At 38.3% G+C, this 20,444-nt stretch overlaps 1 protein-coding gene and 1 non-coding gene across 2 annotated transcripts; one reads left to right on the forward strand and one right to left on the reverse strand.

The window, feature by feature from the left end:
- Nucleotides 1-2,456: 2,456 nt before the first annotated feature.
- Nucleotides 2,457-3,575, reverse strand: LOC143452496 (uncharacterized). Its single transcript, XM_076953497.1, has 3 exons — nt 3,276-3,575; nt 2,918-3,108; nt 2,457-2,777 (listed from the first exon to the last, which is right to left on the reverse strand). The coding sequence occupies exons 1-3, from the start codon at nt 3,541-3,543 to the stop codon at nt 2,646-2,648; spliced, it is 591 nt and encodes a 196-aa protein (XP_076809612.1). The 5' UTR covers nt 3,544-3,575; the 3' UTR covers nt 2,457-2,645.
- Nucleotides 3,576-17,826: 14,251 nt separating this feature from the next.
- Nucleotides 17,827-17,980, forward strand: LOC143457482 (5.8S ribosomal RNA). Its single transcript, XR_013117178.1, has one exon. It is a non-coding gene; the product is annotated as a 5.8S ribosomal RNA (ribosomal RNA).
- Nucleotides 17,981-20,444: the final 2,464 nt, after the last annotated feature.

The raw sequence follows: 20,444 nt of genomic DNA on the forward strand, positions 1-20,444 counted from the left end.
GTATAAGTTTTCCACAACTAAAGTACAGTATTTTGACACTGACTCCAGAGAATCTGGAGCTTTTTGTAAAACGTTTCTTGCATTTATAACCTTTTCATGAGCGAATGTTATAAAACCGGTAGTGTTACTGGTAACTAAGCAACGAAGAAGTCAAATAGATCAACTGTTTTGTTCTTTTTTTGAGATTTTCACCATAAAAATTAATAAGGTATACTTTAAATATCTTAATCCTGAGTTCTTTGAAATAAATATTTAGCTTTTTATAGGCCCTAAACAACGGGTGTTGCTAAGACATACAAAGGTCGTAAATAGGACAAAAAACATTGCGAAATAACTACAGGAAAGTCACTTGGTATTGGTTAATACTATGAGAACTAAATCTAAGTCACATGAGACAAAGACATTTTTGAATAAAATTGTTACTAACACAACAAAAGGTATCTTAAAAATCTTTGAAGCAATCATCGGCTTTTTTATCGTTTCGATTATAATAAATGAAAACGCCCTTTCTGTAAGTTTCGAAAAACTCGTTATCTACCTTCACTATAGCAAGATAATAAATTTTATGATATAATGGTTCGGATGTTGGGATAAGTATCCTAGCTGGTTTTCTTTCGTTTGCGTAAATGATTCATATACATGCAACAAACTACTGAGCTGAAACTTTCCAACACTTAAATATCGTTTAAGATTTTTTACAATTGTTTGTTTTCATTCGTAAAACCAAGTGAGCAATTAAACTTTCCAACTTCCGTAAATAAAAATTTCTATTGAATTTTTGCGATTAAGGAATTTATGGGAAGTAGTTATAATTTACTAGAAAGCAACTGTAAGAAATTGATATTTCATTTCTTTCCCGTAACCTTTCACAGAAGAAAAGAAATTCCGTAAAAGATTCCGATAACTTATTGTCATAATGGTGTTCTCAAAAAAACTACCTGTTGATCGAATGAACCTTTTTCAATAACTCATACAACGTAACTTAAAAGTCATGCGTAATGTCACGTATTATGTTATATTATGTTACGTATTATATCATGCACAATGTTACGTAATGTTACGTATTAGTATGTCCTAAATTTTGTTGTTTGCTATACTAAGCAACACCAACGTATTACAAAACTGACTTTTTTATGACGAGATATACATACGAGTATATTAACCGTGGGAATATTTCGGCATTTTAAAGCATAAATCTTGGAGGAAATGTTACGTTTTCACTTAAACTGCACTAAAACTGATTCTTTAAAACGTTTTAATTTGATAAGGCCATATTACCAATTCTTTAATAGTAATTTGTGTTTTGTTTGTTTGAACATGAAACTGTATTTTATGCAGTATACATAACAGTAATTATTTATATATGAATACTATCACATCCGTACACCTTTTACTTTTGTTACTGTAGCATTACTTACTATACCATTTATGATACAGATTGATTTTATGGATAAAAGATTAACCTGGAACTTGTCGCTAAGAAACGTTAATGGTTCGTGAAGTTTTCTGAAGAGAAATATATTTCAAAAATTTGTATGCAAGAAAGGAAAACAATTTTGACGTTTTCACCATCGTAAAGTATTTATGGCCCTTTTACGCTATAAAATCATTTTATACCAATTCATCCTGTTTAAGTAAATAGGCTCTGCTATAAAGCAAAATCTCCTCGCCATTTCTAGTTTCATTTCATTTCGATTTCAAAGCTTTATTGTTATCTATTTTAAGAGACTTTCGAGTAAAAACATTTGTTTCTTCGTTTGCTTATTTGTTTGATTGTCTCTTTCAGCGTCAAAAGCAGATAAGTATTTGTTATTTTCCAAGAAAATTGCTTGATTGGTGACGATACTTGACAATAAGGATAAAAAAATTGTTCAGTATTAGCGTAATTACTAATCCGCTCGGTTGAACTCAAAATCAACTTATTTTGAAAAACAAACATGTCTCACGATCAAATTATGTCTATGATTCTTCTTCTTCGCTCTTTTGGTTTTTGTTTGTTTATTCTTTGATCTTTTACACAATGACTTGTGCTGTGTATGGACTGAAATGTGATAAAAGTACACTGATAATTTGATTGCATTTTCTTTGGTTAAGTGTTCAGTCATTGTGATTAAACAAAAAGGGTCATGGATGTCTGCTGTAACCTTATAACGTAGATAAGTAGCATTTCAACTACAGTCATGGTACATGGCTAACAATCAGTATGTGTCAGTGTGATTTGTGATTAATCTTAAATTTAAGTTTAGTTTATTACAGTCAAAAGGACATTTTAACTTGATTTCATGAAGGAATATCTATTTCCTAAAATGTATGCTTGGTTAAAATGCCAGTGGCTATTTATATGAGGTGTTATGTATGAGGTGCAGTAAGAATCAACAAGTTCCTCTTTAATTTTTAATCTGTTGGTTTATAAAACGAACTTATTTGCAAACCGCAATGACGCAGAAAAGAAATGATTAAGTTTACATTTTTATTTAGCTTTACACATACACGGACATTTAAATTAATAACAGTGAACAATTAGAAAGATGAGCATATATCAAAATTAGTGTGTAACTATGACGACTGTCCTCCGGTAAATTACAACGTTATAGTTAAAAATTAAACATTGACATTTGTTTTAAAATTTGCATTCGAATTTATTTTTAGCAGCTTTTAAACTGGTAAACTTCATTGCTACTCGTTCCGCCTTCGCCGTCGCTTCCACAGTTACTTTGTCTTCCGTACTTACGATATGTTGAAAGAATATTTGCAGAACTTGCACACCAACCACCATGCTATAACAAACACATCATTTGTTTGAATTAAATTTGCTCAAACGTTTGGAACATCTGGACATTAAATTATTTTGAAATGGCTTAATTTTATAAAATGGACTTATTTATTATAGATATTTCTCGTGATCAATCAAACTTACCTGAAGAGCAAAGGCGGGATATCCTTTTTCTCGTGCAAGGCGAGCGCATTTTTCTAGGGCAAAGCTGCGTGTCCAGTAATTACCATCAAGCATAGACGAAGTGCCCTCAAGTGTTGGAATCGTGCGCAGGGCGCAGTTTTCGCTGTTTTGTCCACAATCTCGCCAACAGCCAAGGCGAATGTAACCGCAATCTATGAAAGAAAGCAAACATTTTTCGATTTGTTATAACCCATAGCAGATTTGGTGACACTAGAAGAAACACTCCCCAGTTACCCTTTGTTAATTTCGTCAGTCATATCGTTTGACCACTTTATCATTTTACCGATTTTGATCGCCGCAACTTTGTAAATTATATTACCTTTTCGCTGGGATTGAGCCTCGAGATCCGACAGTCTTTTCTGCAGTGTCTTGACCGCCTTCATCCAGTCACTGTCATCACCAGGCTCCCCCTTATTCCCTTTGGCCCCAGGAGCTCCATGAACCCCGGGAATACCTCGCTCACCTTGTGGTCCAGCAGGTCCCCTTTCTACCAGGTGGTTTCCTGAACATGTTAATGTGACGTCATGTGAACTTCCAAATCCGATACCACTTATCAAAGTCAATGTCATAATATGCTTAAGAGTCATATCGATTTTTAGCTTAAACGTCTATTTTAGAAAGAGTCCTTAAACAAAAATACCAAATCACCAGATCGCAATGAACATATTGATCTCAATCTTTGTTTTAAAGGTGTTAAAAGTGCGTTCGTCTTCTTATAGCGGAAAGCTCTACATAAATACGTAGTGTATTTTTTTATGTATTGCTTAACATAACAATTTTATTTGCATTGCATTTATTTTTTGTTTCAGGTTACAACAAGCGTATATGAGCCTTATAACAAAACTGATATTTTATGGTCTATGACTCAACTGGGTACTATGATTTAGTGCTTTAAATGAGTCAACTATAGTGTTTGTAAATTATAATCAAACATTTGTTTCTAAGTTTTGCAACCCTATCTATAACTACTAACGTCTGTCCCATTTTGTGCACACCACGTAGGGGAAAGTGGTGTAAATCGGACCCAGGCTGATTTGAGGATAATAGCGGTACGTGACGTCACAAACATCATGTGACATGGAAGACGTTAGCAAGAAAACGTGGCAGCAGTTGTGTTTGGTCTCGTTTCTTTTGTGGTCTAGTTACGAAAACGCAAGTAAACTATTAGGGGTGCTTGATCTTATTTTAGTTCATGCGTTATTTCGATATAATCGGAGGCTAGAGGCAGGTAGGAAAATAATTTAAACGTTTCGAGACAACTAAAACATTCGCAGATACTGTACCATGACAGTATTAGACTGTCAGTTTGAGATTTTAGTGAAGAGCCTGAAAGAAATTTCAGCTTATGTTTGTGTAAATTGGACCCCAATAAAACGTGTAATTTGGACCCACATTACAAATTACACGTGGAGGCAGATAACATTACCTGTTTTCTTAGGATATTAAACTGTCATTTTGTGATCCTTCTGATCTTGAACTTAGTACAAACATGACCACAAGAGCTGAGCGAAGGAGCAAAGGAGTGTATGGAAAGTGGGATGAAGAAGCGATGCGACATGCAATAGAGGCTGTAAGAGATGGCACAATGGGTACAAAAAAAGCAGCCAAACAGTTTGATATCCCCAAAACGACTCTTCTTAGAAGACTGAAAAAGAACAAGATTGCTCTTGGCAGCCGCAAGATGTTAGGAAGATCTACTGACCTCCAGGAAGAGATTGAAAACCAATTGGCAAAGCATATTGAAGATATGGAAGCCAGGTTTTATGGCTTGACATTGATGGACCTTCAAAAGCTTGCATTCCAAATTGCAGAAGCAAATAACATTTCTACTAGATTCAACAAAGAAAAGAAAATTGCTGGCTATGATTGGGTGAAAGGATTTCTGAAAAGGCATCCAGAAATATCTCTTCGATCCCCGGAGGCAACATCACTAGCGAGAGCATCCGGATTTAACAAACCACAGATAGCTAAGTTTTTTGAACTCATTCATGACATTTATGAAAAGAACAACTTAACTGCTGCCAGAATTTATAATATGGACGAATCTGGGATAAACGTTGTTCAGAAATTGTCAAAAGTTTTAGCTAAGAAGGGGAAACATCAAGTTGGCTCGATAACTAGTCAAGAGCGAGGACAAAATGTGACGGTTATTTGCTGCATGAGTGCAGCAGGAAATTTTGTCCCACCAGGCTTCATCTTTCCACGAGTGCGTATGAAGGAAGAGTTGAAGGATGGAGCTCCACCAGGAAGCATGTTCACTTGTCAAGTGAGTCATGTTTAATTGTCTGGCAATCCTACCAGGCAAAACCCATCTTTTCTATGTTGATGCTATGTGTGCCGACATTGAATCTATGTAGGACTGTAAAAATGGTGGTTGTTACCACTGGGATGCTAAAGATGTCAAATTTTATAGCCTGCACTATTTAGGTTTGCTAGTGTTCAACCAATTGGGCTATAAATTAATTAAACTATGCTCATACTGACAATTTTTTTATTCGTAAAAATTGGTTTTATTATCACTGTGCTTTGCTTTACAAAATGTTAGTCTCTCTATGCTCAATAGTTCGTAATAAATTTTGAACCTTTTTTCAGAAAAAGGGATGGATGAACAACAACATATTCTTGGAATAGATAAAACACTTCATCCAGCATGCAAAGCCTAGCCAAGAAGAGAGGGTCCTGCTGATCTTAGATGGACATAAAAGCCACACGCACAATATTGAAGCTTTAGAGTTGGCATCAAAAAGTGGTGTTATTATGCTTTCATTACCACCACACACCAGTCATCGGATGCAGCCATTAGATTTAACTTTTTTCAAACCACTGAAGACCTATTATTATCAACAAATTGAGCAGTGGCTGCGTGCAAATCCTGGACGAGCAGTCTCTGCGTTTCAAATTTGTCGTTTGTTTGGTCTTGCATACGGAAAAGCTGCAAATGTTAGCTGTGCGGTGAATGGATTTCGAAAGGCCGGAATTTATCCAGTTAATATGCTAGTCTTTAATGACAGTGATTTTGCTGCTGCTGATGTCACAGATCAACCCGATCCAGCTGAGAATTCAGATGATCTAATCGCCACCACAAGCTCAGCTCTAGTGGAAAATGCAAGCTCAACTGCAGTTAACACCACTCCTGCTTGCATCAACAAAACAGCTGAAATCAGCAATCTAGTTTCTGACATGCAAGCCAGCCCTGTAGGCCTACTCTCATCCATTTCTTATTCTGAGAAAAAAAAAGTGTTGTAACTGTCACAGATATCAGCCCTCTACCAAAGCGAATCCGATTTATGAATCCTGGTACTAAACGGCGAAAATCTTCACGTGCCACAATTTTGACAAGTTCTCCTCATAAAAACACTCTGAATAAAAGAGACAGTGATGTGACAAAAAGAGGCGGTGCACAAAATACTAAACAGAAGAGAGGAAGGAAAACAGAGAACAAACAAAATTCCATCTGCCTGGTGTTTGGAGATTCTGCAGATGAAGACTGGATTCAATGCAAAAACTGCAAGGAATGGGCCCATGAAGAATGTGCTGATATTAGTGATTCCAAGTATTATTACTGCGACAACTGTTCGTAAATGTGTGTTTCTGTTTTTGCATGGGTTGTTCTATTTTTGTGAGTTATCGATGGTTCCAGATTGCACAATCACACATTGTGTAAATTGGACCCCTCATTTGAAAAAATTAAAATTGACTATTTACCAGCAGTGTCATTGAATTAGAAACTTATACAGTGAAGTTAGGTGCTATCCGAATAAAATTGAATATTGAGTTGTATGTTTTGGCCAAAAATGGAAGGGGTCCATTTTACCCAACAGTTGTGTAAATTGGACCCTTAGCATGAAAAAATTTAATTTGGTAGTGTACCTGCAGTTTAAATTATTTTAGCCCGATACTTCGTTAAGTTGTACCTTTCATGTATGTGAATAAACAAGTGAAGTTTGGAAGAAATCGACCAAGGACTTTTGTTATTATCAAAGATTTTGCTTAAGGGGTCCAAATTACACGGGTTTCCCCTACGAAAATCATCCGAACGTTGCAATGAAAAGTGAGCATCTCTAACCGCTGTATCTTTCTATTAGAATGATGTGATAGATAACTTTTTGGTTTTAAAATCATACGGTCTTGTGTAATTAAGCCCGTAGGAATTAATTGCTTAAACTTTGTTGCTAACGTTTTTCTTTTTTTCAGCTATGGAAAATGAGCCAATATCTATATAAGGAAACAAGAGATCATTTGGATTTGAAGTTTTGTAAGATGCAGTGAAATGTGCCATTTTAGTTTCTCACAATATCAGCCGAATTCAAAGAAATTCTATTTTACGGTTATTACAACTCATGTCTTGCGTATCTCATTATCACGCGTGTCTCAGTTAATAATGTAGTATTTGTTAAACAAAATATTGTTAAACAAATTTGTTAAATAAAACAATATTTGTTTTGGTTTAGGAAAGTGATTGATAATATATTTCTGCTAAAACTTTGGCAATCATGCATGCAACAAATGTCTAAATTCTGGTCTGGACGACATGAAATGACCCCAAATGCAACTAAACAAATGTAAAAGAGCCAACCAACTTATGAAAACTACTTGAATTCAACTAATATCATAGAAAACAATCGGCACATTTTCCACGAATTGAAAATTAAGTTACATCGTTTAAACGTCACCTAAGATAGTCATCTCTGCCCAACTTGTGCTAAATAGTATAAGAATGTAACGTAAATGAAGTTGGTTTAACTTCGAACGCAAACAGGAGCCTCAAAACGTAGCAAATTGTTGACAGAAAAAGTATTTTGTATGTTTTGGCTTCAGATAGCAATTTGACCTCACTCAAACCGACGTTTTCGCTTAATCGTCCATCTAAATCAAATTCGACTTTAATGAATTACAAAAAATAGCTTTTCTGTCTGTAAGTGGCATATTGCAGGAAGCTCAAACAATCCTTAACGAAAGTTCTTTCGAGGAACAGATCGATTTCGATGCTGATAGCGAGTCCTGCAACAATTATCACATGGACTTTGGCAATTTATTGCTTGATTCCACCGGTGAGAGGTTGTTGGGTTTTTAATTAGAACTGCAGTATTTGTAGCATGCTATGACCTTGCTGTTGTTTCAGGTCGTTGAAGTATACCACAAAAATTTTCAGAAGAGCACTAAACCATACTGTTATGTACAAAGTTAGTGTAAAAGACATTTATAGGAAAACGACCAACATTTTTAACCTGCCTTTAAACAGATTAACTGGCACATTGTGGATCTTGAATTTTGTTGACTAAATATTTTTAAAAACTGAATACTTCTGTTATTTTGTTTGCTTCTGTTTTCACAACGAAATATTTTAATGTAAAAATGCAGATATATTTATTTCATTTTGCAGACTATGATGTATTGCTCAGCTTTTGCAATTTATGCCACAATCAAGGCCCATGTAAAGTTGACCAGCAAAATACAGATTTAACCATGATTGCATACAGTTTGGCAGTATAAGTTAGAAGCTAGTTTACAGTTTTACTGTGATCTTGACCAAATTCTGAACTATTGACTTTTAGCTTGATACTTCAACATGACCATGATAATCTCTATCGTCGGACTAAGGAAAGTCTTCACACGACTTAATAAGTGTTTAGTGTAATATTTAAGTGTATATTGTTTATTTTTCAGATTGAATGCATGCACTTTTTGATGTCAATGGGTTCATCAGAATTGTGTACCATTGATAGAGCATTTGTCGCAGGATTTTTTTTGTAGCACCTGGAAAAAAGAATAAAGGAACTAATACAAATTTTTGTGTTTGAAGCGGAAGTGAAGGTAATCAAATTCAAGCAATACTCTATGTGAAGAAATGAAATCCATATCAAGTGTTGCGCTGCTCTCAGTTATATAATGTGTGTAATTTAACACATTAAGGTTGAGTGATGATGAAAACAACTCTGTTAAAGTTTTTGGAATTGCGTATACACAATTTATATAGTCAATCTATACAGTAATAGTATACACGACCCGGTTTTCACTACTTCCGAACAAAGAGAATTAAAAATTTTGAATGGAAAACTCTCCGACTCCAAAAAACAATGGAAAATTGTGCTCTTCCCAGACAACACAGGTCAGCCCTTAAATACGCAAGTCTTCACAAAACAGCGCCAAACTGTGGAACCGCTTAAACACAATCTTGTGCAAAGTACAAGGCAGAGGTCCAACATGTACAATTTAACACATCAAGCTTGAGCTTGATGAAAACAACTCTGTTAAAGTTTTTAATCACATAATTTAAAAAGTTTTTTGAATTAGACTTTATTCAGACCCAGATTGGAAAGTTTGTTGTTCTTGGGTGAGAAATCCCCTGTTCAACAAGATGAAAGAATAGCAATCATACGCCCAATTAATTTAATTTCTCTCCTGCGTTCACATTCAAATATGGAGTTAACACAACGCCTTTCAAATACAGTGAATTTGACTTTTTGTTGAATGGACGATGATAGTCACTTCTCTCCTGTCAGCTCAGTTTATCAGAAAAATTAATCATTGGCGCTCTTATGATATCCACTGTTCAAGCCTATCCCAAAACCGTCCATGGACACTTTTAATCATATCCACTATTTAAGCCTATCCTAAAACAGTCCATGGATGCTTTCCTCAAAATCGTCCGTTTTTAAGTGTCCATGGACGATCCGCGGATTGCATCGTGTCCAGCTTTTACCCGGTGCCCATTTGTGATGATGAAGACACGGTTGAAAGTGAGAATTCTGAAGATGACCAACCATCACGTGATGATGTTGTTACGGAACTTTGTTTCTCACGTATTGTGTGGTTACTTACACTGGGGAACAATTGTTTTTCATTTTTTGTTGCATTACATTTTTCAACTGATCCTTGATAGCCTTTTGGCCCTGATTCCAAATCTGAAGTCGGTTTCTGTCTACATGCTCTGGTTTTTATGCAATTTAAAAATTCTGACTTTTATAAAAGCGAATTTGTGAATATCTATACCTATGTTAACGTAATTAACCTAATCTTGGTCTCGAAGTCACAAAAGCTCAACTAACTTTTGTCCCATTGAAGAAATTGAAGATGATGATCAGGGAGGGCACGAGGGCTACAATAACGATGGTTTCTGTTTTTGCAGCCCCTCAGCAGTTTAGCCAAGCGGAATTGAATGACTTGGCTCTTGATTTAGGATTCTCTAAGAAAGTCACAGAGATACTTCCTTCCAGGCTGAAGTAAAGTTCCAGGCAAAGTAGTTTGTTTACTGTCACGATATAGGCTACCTGGTATGATCAGGCAGTTAGGTGTTGCCGTACAATCCAACACAATGGAGGCTGTTTCTGGATAGATCTAAGCAAGGCCTACAATGTTAACCTTTATGATGGAGTTCCCATTGGTCACTCAGTGTTTTTGAGAGAAACTTATATGACATAAAAGAGGTCATTAACTTAGTGAAGATCACGAGCACAACTGGATCATTTGTGTAGACCTCAAAATGGTCAGCTATATCCTTGGCCAACAGAGAAGTTTCACAAAGCATCCCTGCTATCTTTGAATGTGGGACAGTCGAGGGTGACGGAGACACTGCACCCAGAAAGAGTAGCCCATCCGTGAAACTTTGGAGGCAGGCATGCCAAACATGGTGTTTTCCACACTTAACATAAAACTGGGATTGATAAAAGAAGCAGAGGACGTTTTTATCAAAAGTCTAGTGCGATAGACTACTTACTGCTGAAACTACCTTGGAACAAACTTGTGCAAGTCACCTGCACGGATGGATCGCCAAACCTGACGAGAAAAAAACGTTAGGTTTCTAAAAAGGCTTCAAGATAAGGTGAAAGAGCAAAACCCTGAGATGGATATAACTTTCTAATGTAAATCTCGGTCTTAATTGCAGTAAATGCCGCTAGTACAGTGCTTCCACCTTTTGTATGGTTTCGCCTAATGGATCTGCTGTTTTTACCACTGACAGTGGTTGCATGACAAAAGAGGCTTTTATTTTATCTTTACCACCTGCAGCGGAAAGAGGTTCGGTCGTTTTGCTTTTAGACGGATTTATAAATTTATTCATGTTAAACCCACACCGATTGACAGAGTTGTTAAGGAAGCTTACAATAAAACCAGCGCACCCGAATTGCCAATAAATTGTTTCGATGCCTGGGGGTTTTGGCCAGCATGTAAAAATGCAACCAGCTGCAATATTTGCCGCTTCCGTTGATTCAACTGGCACTTAGTCAAGTAAGAAAAGCTGTTAACGACCAAAATTGCTCTCCCAGTCATTCGCAGTGCAATGATCCTTGTGACTTAAGTTTGCCCAATGTTGATGTCTCATTTCCATTGATGTGGATAATTATTTCTTCTCCAGTATCCTCCAATCTCAACAGCTGGATGATCTTGATTTGTTTCTCAATGATAAAAATCAATCACTTCCAATCGAATCATTTTTTTTTCTGGCTCCACCAACATCAATCAACAAAATCATATCCACCACTGACACCTTTATTGACTTGAGTTCCAAGCCTGTTTTCCCGTAGCTGGCTCATCTCAATCGGCTGTTTGCTCCCCGGTGTCACAGACTTTGAGCAAGCTCCTGTGAGATCAAAAACTGTGATTGTGTTAGAAGCGATTGAAAGCACACTTTCAGCAGATAAAAAATCTCTAAAAAAAGAAATAAGATATATATACCAAAATCTGACCACAATGCAAATAATAAATCCGACATGTGTTAGAATATGCTTGCTCTCATGTTGAATGACTTCATTACTTAACCGGATGGTTGGTCCCATTGTTAAAGCTTACTGTGGATAATACCTCATTTTCGAACATACAGCAATCAAGCAAAAATTTGTTTTCCATTCAGCTGAGGAATATTTTTGCCAATCTGACAAACGACCCTGGTTGTTTTGACAACGTAGCGTGGGTGGACAACGTAGGGAAGCATCCATTATTACACAACAATCTTCATTCATACAAGTTTTACTTGTGTCACGTTGTTATCGTAGGTATAACAGACTTTGGCCACCTGGTCTTGAATTAAGGCTGTTAAATCGTACTGAGCCGTTCCATATGAAAAAAAGATCATTGGAGTTTTAAGACAAAGTTATTACCGAATTGACAATCCAGGTGTAGGAGTTACATCGCACTGTTAAGGCAACATCGGCGCATGAATCGATAGCACGAGCGCCTGGACAAGTGAAACGCAAACAGCACTTACAGAACTGCTGTAGAGTTAGTCAGCGATGCAGCCTAGTAGCTCATTAGTCAGTACAATGGAATATAGTTTGTTTTTACTCTTGGTTTTTGTGCTAATTTTGTTTTTGCGAAACAACCGGGCACCACTGCAGCTTCTCCAGTCTGACAGACTGAGTCTGTTTTAATTTGCCTCAGCCCAAGTAGGCTACTGACCAGTCACTTGTTACATATGGTTATCAGTGCTACTAAAAAAAACTATTACAGAAGAACGCAGAAAATTTGATGACGAATGGATTAATTAATACTTATTCACTTCAGTAAATAACAAAGAAATATGCTTAATCTGCCATAATTCAATAGCTCAACCCAAAGAGTACAATATTAAAAGACATTTTGAAAGAAATCATTATGAAAGTGGAATGTACACCATGGAGGAGAAAAGACAGCAGACAAGTTAACCAGAACATCTGAGACTGATTTTGCTAATACTGCTCTGAGCTTGAAGATAGCGAAGATTCTCAGATAACAGCAAAAGAATACTTGCTGGCGTTTGCTGAATGTAAGCGAGTAAACATAGGCATAAAACGGTCCTCTCTGCTGCTAGAAACTTTAGTCGGCCACACCTTTTTCTGTCTTTGAAAATGCCATTAGTTTGGTATTTGATGATTGCGTTCTGCCCAGCAATTTGCCGTACAGAAAACTTTCAACTGGTTAAGGTTATAATTTGAGCCCGTTTTTCCACACTGAGAGATAGACGTTGGCCCGCAACTTACTGCGTTATTGATTGAAATTTTGTCACATGTGTGTTTGGGCATGTACATTAGGCTAACCTGTGCGTGTATGTAGCCCAGTTGACTCCAGTTAATAATGTTTTTGCTTTTTATGGTTAAGAGATTTGGAAACGTGTAATGAAATGGTTGTTTATCGTTCCTTATCCTGTAAGGGCGACCACTTCAATACAAAGTTTGTCTGTTGAACAGTTTATTGTCCTCGATGATAAATGAGCCTCAAGGTCGTTGTTTCGCCTTTCTTAATCTTAGAATTAATTATTCACCTCGACAACTGTATATTCTGATTATATTGAAGCTTCTTTGAACGAATACATCAAGATAAAACATTGACACAGCAGCTGCAGCTGCAAATATGTTGCAGTTATTAACTTAACACACGAATTGATCGAATGACTCACGTAATATAGGCATGCACAATTGTTATGTGACGTTTCATGAAAGCGGTTTCCGTAAACAACACAGTATAATATATTCCTATCGTCACAAACGTTTTGAATTTAGTTTCTATCTTGCCCGATTTTGTTTGATTTATCAGCAGAGCTGGGAATAAATGTTACAGTATTCCTTCCTAGATGCATTTAGGATCAAACTAGTTTTCGTTGTTCTACTGTTAGATTTGCTGAAGAATTTTATAACAAAAATGTCATCTAAATACAATGTGATACTTCCGGAAATAACATCTTTTCAATAGCTGGAAAGTACTGTACGGAAGTTTTCCCGTGAGTGCAAAGACAATATTTGGAGTGATAGTGTGAAGCACTATTCTGTTAGCACCACATCTGCCTCAGAGGATGCGTGTTACTATTATGGTAACAATACATCGGCTTTAGTCACAAGTCTTGGTTTAACTGATCTCGTATTAAGTTGAATTTGATGGCAAGTTTCACGATGTTTATTTTTGTCACATCATTGAGTAAACGTCCGCGCTTAGATCATATTTTCTACATCTTGTAAAGATTTGTGGAGTCCATCTCCAAAATTCCCGTCGCGAATTCTCAGGTTATCCAACCATTATGTCGAGAAGTTTTTGTAGGACGTTTCCAACGAATCGAAGCGATTATGAGAACGGTGGCCGAACGATACCAAGGACATGTTTAGTTATTGGTCAACTAAGACACACGGAAGCAGACGAGACAAAAAAGCAACCATGTGTTTCATTACTACTAATCTTGACAACCCTGTGGAACGAATGGCGGGGGTTGGAGACACACCAGCTTGGATCAGGAGATTCGTTTCTGTTGAAGTGCAAAAGCAAGACAGACAAGAAGTTGGAGACTTCATGACACCTGTTGTCGTTATTTGCATTCTTTCCTGGTTTGATTTCGTCTAAAGTTGAGTAGCCTACTCTTAGATTTTTACAGTATTGTGAAGAAAGTGAGAAAGAAGTGTTCTTTTTGGTATATTTTTACTTGAATTAGTTGGCTAATGTTAACAAGAACTTTTTGGCTCATTAAACTCGTTCTTTCAGCTAGTTATATGTGTATTACAGTATTCCTTCCTGGAGAATCAAAGTAATATGCGTTGTTCTACTGTTACATTTGTTGATTTAATTTGATAACAAAAATGTCATCTAAACACGATGTGCTACGTCAGGAAATAACGCCTTCACAATAACTGGAAAGTACAAAAGTTTTCCCGTGCGTGCAGCAATGACACATTGTTTGGAGTGATGGTGTGAAGCGCTATTCTGTTAGCACCACATCTCCCTTGATTAGAAAATGTATTTTTTTGGGGGAATTTCTAGCAACGTGAAATCGCCGCCCTTTGTCAGAGGAAGCGTGTTGACCATTATGGTAACAATACATCATCGGCTTTAATCACAAGTCTTGGTTCAACTGAGCTCGTATTAAATTGAATTTCTTGGCCAGTTTTTAAGATGTCTATTTTTGACATCCCTCGTGAATTCCTTCTATGATGAACGCAGACTGATTCCAAACGCCATTGAAAAGTGGATTCGCGCTTTAATCATTTCTTCAACGTCTTTCAAGGAGTCTATCGCGAAATTCCCCGTCGCGAATTCTCATGCTCTCCAACTATTACGTCGCAAAAGTTTTTTAGGACGTTTCCGACGAATCGAAACAATTGTTTTTTGTGCGAACGACCGATATCAGGGTAAAGTCAAGGAAATGTTGCACACGGAAGCAGATAAGACGATAAAGCAACCATGTGTTTCATAACGACTAATCTTGACAACCCTGTGGAACAAATGACGGGGATTGGAGACACTCCAGCTTGGATCAGGAGATTTTCTAGCATCATCATCTTCCATTCGCCGGTTGTTGAGGCCTGGTCTTCATCCCGAAAAATCAGGGTCAACCTCTGTCGATGGCATCCTCGATCTTCAAACCTCTCCTCCATCATATCATCCTTCACCGTCTCTTCCCATGTTTTCTTTGGTCTTCCTCTTTTCACCTTTCCCTCAATCATCTTATGTTGTACTCTTCTCGTCAAGCTCTACTCATTCATTCGCTCAACGTGCCCCAACCATCTCGGACGATTCACGATTTTAGGAAATAGTTTTGCTTTAAAAGAGAGCTTGAAGAGCTTTTTCATCCCACTGAGCTCTTTTTGGTGGCATGATCACATTATTGCACAAAAAACAAATGCAATTAGCTTTCTTATGATAGATTTTGCTTAACAACTTTTGTCAAATTATGAAAATCAATTGTTTGAAATAAACTGCTAAACTACAGAGACATAGCTTTTAAACTTTGCATTCGATTGATTTATTGTGTAGTTATTCAGCGCAGCTGTCTCTGGTCTAACAAGTACCGCAAGTATATACCGGTAAGCCTACTAAAGTTAAAAGTAGGCCTACTTTAGGTTACGGGTAGTACCGGTATCACCCAACTAACCCCTGCTTACAGATAACATTATTAGAAAAATCACATTTTAAGTTGTACAAACATTTAAAAAGATTCCAGTAGGCGCATCAAAGTAACTGCAACAACTTGCCAACTGATCACTGGAACCACTCTTCAAGTCTGGAAATCAATTATCCAAGCATCTTGCATGGGCCTTATTAGGCGCATGTGGCATCCACGAAAAAAATGTCACATTTTTATTATCAGAAAAATTTTAGCAAAGAAAAGTGCATTATCTTTTTCAATACCAAGTTGGTTGTTACATGAAAACTTCAGCCGGCTGACAACAGTTCATTTAACCGGCCAAATTCTCACTTACTTTCACTGCAAATATCAAGTTTTTGTTGTGCTCTAGCGAATCGGTTGATCACGTGACAAGGATGAAATCTGGTAAACCATCATGAATTCATATTAGTTTTTGCATAGGGATAAAATTTTTCATTTATTTGCACGGGTTTGCGAAATATGAGCAATGGACTTCATTAGGCACAGGTACATAACCAAGTTGGAAAATGATGCTCACCTGGTGCTTCAGCATTTTTGTGGATCTTCCACTAATATTAATTTATTTTATCAATTCATACAATTGAACAGATATTTCTCTTTTAATTCAACGAAACTTAAAACATAAATCCTTTTCTAAAGTAGTATTTCGTTTTGTCAGTAAAATTAAATGTAAAACAAATCGCAAATTGAAAAGTTTTTAATATAGAAATCAGTATTGCTAATAACAGGCATATTGTAAATCTACAGTAAAGGAAAATCTAGTCTGGTCAAAGTTTATTCACATACGTATGTGATTCAGGTCAAAACATAAATGCATATAAGTAACCCAGTGATGTGTGAATATTTTGAGAGAGTGGAAGAAATTCGCAAGCAAGTCAAGCCAGACGGCGTGACAATTCGATTTTCTCCAAAGCCCGTGTTTAATGCAGAATCCTACCTGAAGTTTGTCATGAAAAGAGTACCAGGCACTAAAATCATTAACAAACACTGCAGACTGTCGGATGAAGACGACCAAAAGGAATTCGATAAAATTATTTCGAACGTCATGTTGCATAAAAATGGAACACGTGTAATAAAACAAGAAACAGTTAAATTCTGTTGTGTTTGTGTGTAGGCACTGGTGAGATAGTGCATTAGAAAACAAAAAACAAAGTAAAAACGATGCTTAAATGCGAGTGATATGTGAGTTGATTTCAGTGGAACATTCAGTTGCAATATGGATTCTGGGGAAAGAAAACGGTTGGTAAAATTTGCATGTTATTTTCCACACCAACCTTGTACGAGGTCGATCGAAAAACGAACTCAGACCTTTCTAAATAACGCCAAAAGCTGGGTCGTGTACGAGATAAAGGTAAGCTTTTACGAGCTTGCGGAAGCAGGTTGACATGATTACGAATTGCAGCTTGGGTTTATGTAAATGACTTACATGGGAATGTGATGGTTATGTTTACGAATACGAAATTCCAAATACAGTTCTTCCTCGATTATCCGTACCTCGTTTAACCGGCATTCGATTGTCCGGCCGAGTGATCAATGACTTTGGGAGGTCGTTTTACTTCGCATGATTGCACTTGCAACTATCATATGCGTGAGATTACTCTGGTTTTTATTTTTCAATTGACGTTGAACCGCCGCCGTAGCTACTACCGATTGAATGGTTTAGTGAGGTCCTCCGATTGGACCCGGAGCGGCTGGCAACGGCCGAACCGGTGTCCGAAAAGACGATCTAACTTGATCATTTAGAGGAAGTAAAAGTCGTAACAAGGTTTCCGTAGGTGAACCTGCGGAAGGATCATTATCGAAACGAACGGAGGCTCCCGCTCGAGCTGCGGCGGCGTCGCCGGGAAACCGGCCGCCTCTCGCGCTTGTCGAGGTCAAGACGCGCCCGTTGAGGCGCTCGACAAGGCACAAGTCTTTCACGGGCGTCGAGTACCCCCGCGGTTTCAAGTGACGGTCGTCAGATCGTCCGCTCGGCGCTCACATTCAAACCTGTGACTGCTTCGTAGAAGCTGAGACGATAAACGATGATGGCTCTTGGCGGTGGATCACTCGGCTCGCGAGTCGATGAAGGACGCAGCTAGCTGCGTGAATTAGTGTGAATTACAGGACACATTGAGCATCGACGTTCTGAACGCGAATTACGGCCTCGGGTTAATCCCGGGACCACGCCCGCCTCAGGGTCGTCTGAAAAGCAATCCCGGCGCGCCCGTCGCCCGGGCGAATGCGGAGTCGGACGGAGACCTGTGTCTCCGCCGTCCCGTCGAAGTCAGCAAGGGTCCGGCACGCGATCGGAGAGCGCGGCGGCGGCGGATCGACCTCGAAGAGGTGTCCTCGTTTCGCCAAGTCGCCGCGATCGATCGCGAACGTCGTCGATCCTCGGCACGTGTGACGTCTCTTACATTTCGGCCTGAGGTCGAACGAGACTACCCGCTGAATTTAAGCATATTACTAAGCGGAGGAAAAGAAACTAACGAGGATTCCCTCAGTAACGGCGAGTGAAGCGGGATGAGCCCATCGCCGAATCCGGTCGCTTTTGGAGCGCTCCGGAATTGTGGCGTATAGAATTCGTCTTGCGCGCGTCGCGGATCGCCCGCGTCCTTCTGATCGAGGCTTCGTCCCATAGCGGGTGTCAGGCCCATGGCGGCGATTTGCGTGCGTGCTCGGTAAAAATACAAATTCAATTATCCGTTTTTTTTGCTTATCCGGTCAGATTTTTGAAAATATTGACCCAACTTGACCGGATAATCGAGGAAGTACTGTATAGTGAAAGCTGTGTTTTGGACAGGTCAAAAGGGGAGATTATTGCGCAATCGTGGTGTTGTGTTTCTGAGGGGGAAGTATATATTACAATGTTTCACGTTTGAGAATGGAAATGATCATATCGATGAACACAAAACGAAACGATATGCAATTTGAACCGGGAAGTAAAAGAAGAAAACTCGATATCGATGCTGCTACCATTCAAAAGGTGTTTGAAGAAAGGGTGGTGATGAAAAATGATTATCAACCGATGACATGCGTATCTCTCGGTGAAAGCGAGAAATGGCAGTTACTACGACGTGCCACGCCTCGAAGATGTGATTCGTTTGATATTCAAGGATCGACCGTGCATCATGCCACTCATAAAGCCACGATCGGACTTCGTTTCGTTGGGTGTGATGTATTTCTCCGATCCCAAAGACAAGCATCTTACAATAAAATATTGCAGTGAAGAATCGGCCCTCGACTCGGTACAAGATCCGTTCTACGTCAAGGTGAACCAGATCGATGAAGATTTGTACGAGGAGACAATGAAGAAAAAGCGTGTGATTTGGAATCTTCTCATCCAGATAGGCTTTTTGTATATGGATCTTCCAAGCTCCATATGTTACGTTTTTATTACGATTTTCTGAAGAAATACATAGATCCACAGAATATGGAGCTTATTTTATCAGATACTGATTCCTACTACTTGGCGCTGACCACTTGGAATTGGCGGTTCGGAAGGATAGACTTCGAGAGTTTTATTCCAACGTCCACCTGTGGCTCCCTTCTAAAGCGTGCGATGACCATCGTGAGGAGTTTATTCGGTCAGGTGTGCTCGGAGAAGCCTGGGACAATGATGACAAACAAACCCTGTTGTCGAAATCGTGAGATCTACGATCGTACAACCTTGGGTCTGTCAAAAGTGGAATTTCAAGGTGATGGATGCATCGCTTGCTGTAGCAAAACGTATTATACGTTTGGTACAAACGGTTGCAAGTTGGCTTGCAAGGGACTCAGTAAAAAACTGAACCATTTCACAAAACAGCGTTATATGAACGTTTTGCTTTCTCAAACTTGCTGTTCTGAGGAACTACACTGTCCTGGAAGAATACTGCAAGAGAGAATTCAGTGATAACAGAGATCCAGTGGCGAATTACTGTTACAAAAAGCTGATCGATTCAAAGTTCAAGTTTACTCTCACTGCTCCAGGAGATATTTTGGGCGAGCTGGCACACCTTTGTCTTTCTTTTCAAAATCGCAACTTGACTGTAATGGAGGGGCACTGCTCTGCAAGAGCAAAGATTGAGAAGCTGCGTTTGAGAATGTAACCAAAAGAAAAATCAAGAAATAGCCTCCAGCTGGACTCATTGCTTCTTTTCAAAGGTGATTTAAATCATTTAGCACATGGATTTCTGGAATTGCATATATCAAAAAATTGATCAAAATTACGTAAAAACCAGTTTCAGCCGAACTTTGGAACTGTTGTAGTTTCAATGTGTTGCTGCAGTACCCAAAGGCATCAGCAACACTTGCACTTACTGCTTGAGCTGTTAAGTTAACCTTCATTTCTTGTTGTTTCCAGTTTATATAGGCCAACTTAAGTTTGTTTGCAAGGCGTAACCCTTCTTTTTGAAGTTTCTGCAGCTGAACCAAGCATTCCCATTTCACTTTCTACTCTTCAAAGTCTACAAGTATGCCACCTTCACCAAAGGTATTGGGTATAAGTTTAACCATATGGCACACATCTGACAGTGGTGCAATTTCTGCATCTCAAAGTTGCGCAGGTGAGGCGTTGTTTTACTGCAGTTGAGGCATTGGAGCTGGTGGAGCTAAAAGCTTCTTCTGCTGAACGTCTGCGAGATACCGTTAGTAAACTTTCAGCGAGCTCTTTTGCTATAATTT

The sequence above is a fragment of the Clavelina lepadiformis genome, chromosome 4 (genome assembly GCF_947623445.1).
Source record: "Clavelina lepadiformis chromosome 4, kaClaLepa1.1, whole genome shotgun sequence".
NCBI classification, from domain to species: domain Eukaryota; kingdom Metazoa; phylum Chordata; class Ascidiacea; order Aplousobranchia; family Clavelinidae; genus Clavelina; species Clavelina lepadiformis.

Excerpts from the sequence above, each read along its gene's own strand:
- LOC143452496 (XM_076953497.1), bottom strand. The coding sequence starts at position 3,543 with ATGACTCTTAAGCATATTATGACATTGACTTTGATAAGTGGTATCGGA. Across the intron at positions 3,109-3,275 it reads GGCTCAATCCCAGCGAAAAG|ATTGCGGTTACATTCGCCTT; the intron begins GTAATATAATTT and ends TTTCTTTCATAG. Across the intron at positions 2,778-2,917 it reads ATCCCGCCTTTGCTCTTCAG|CATGGTGGTTGGTGTGCAAG; the intron begins GTAAGTTTGATT and ends TGTTTGTTATAG.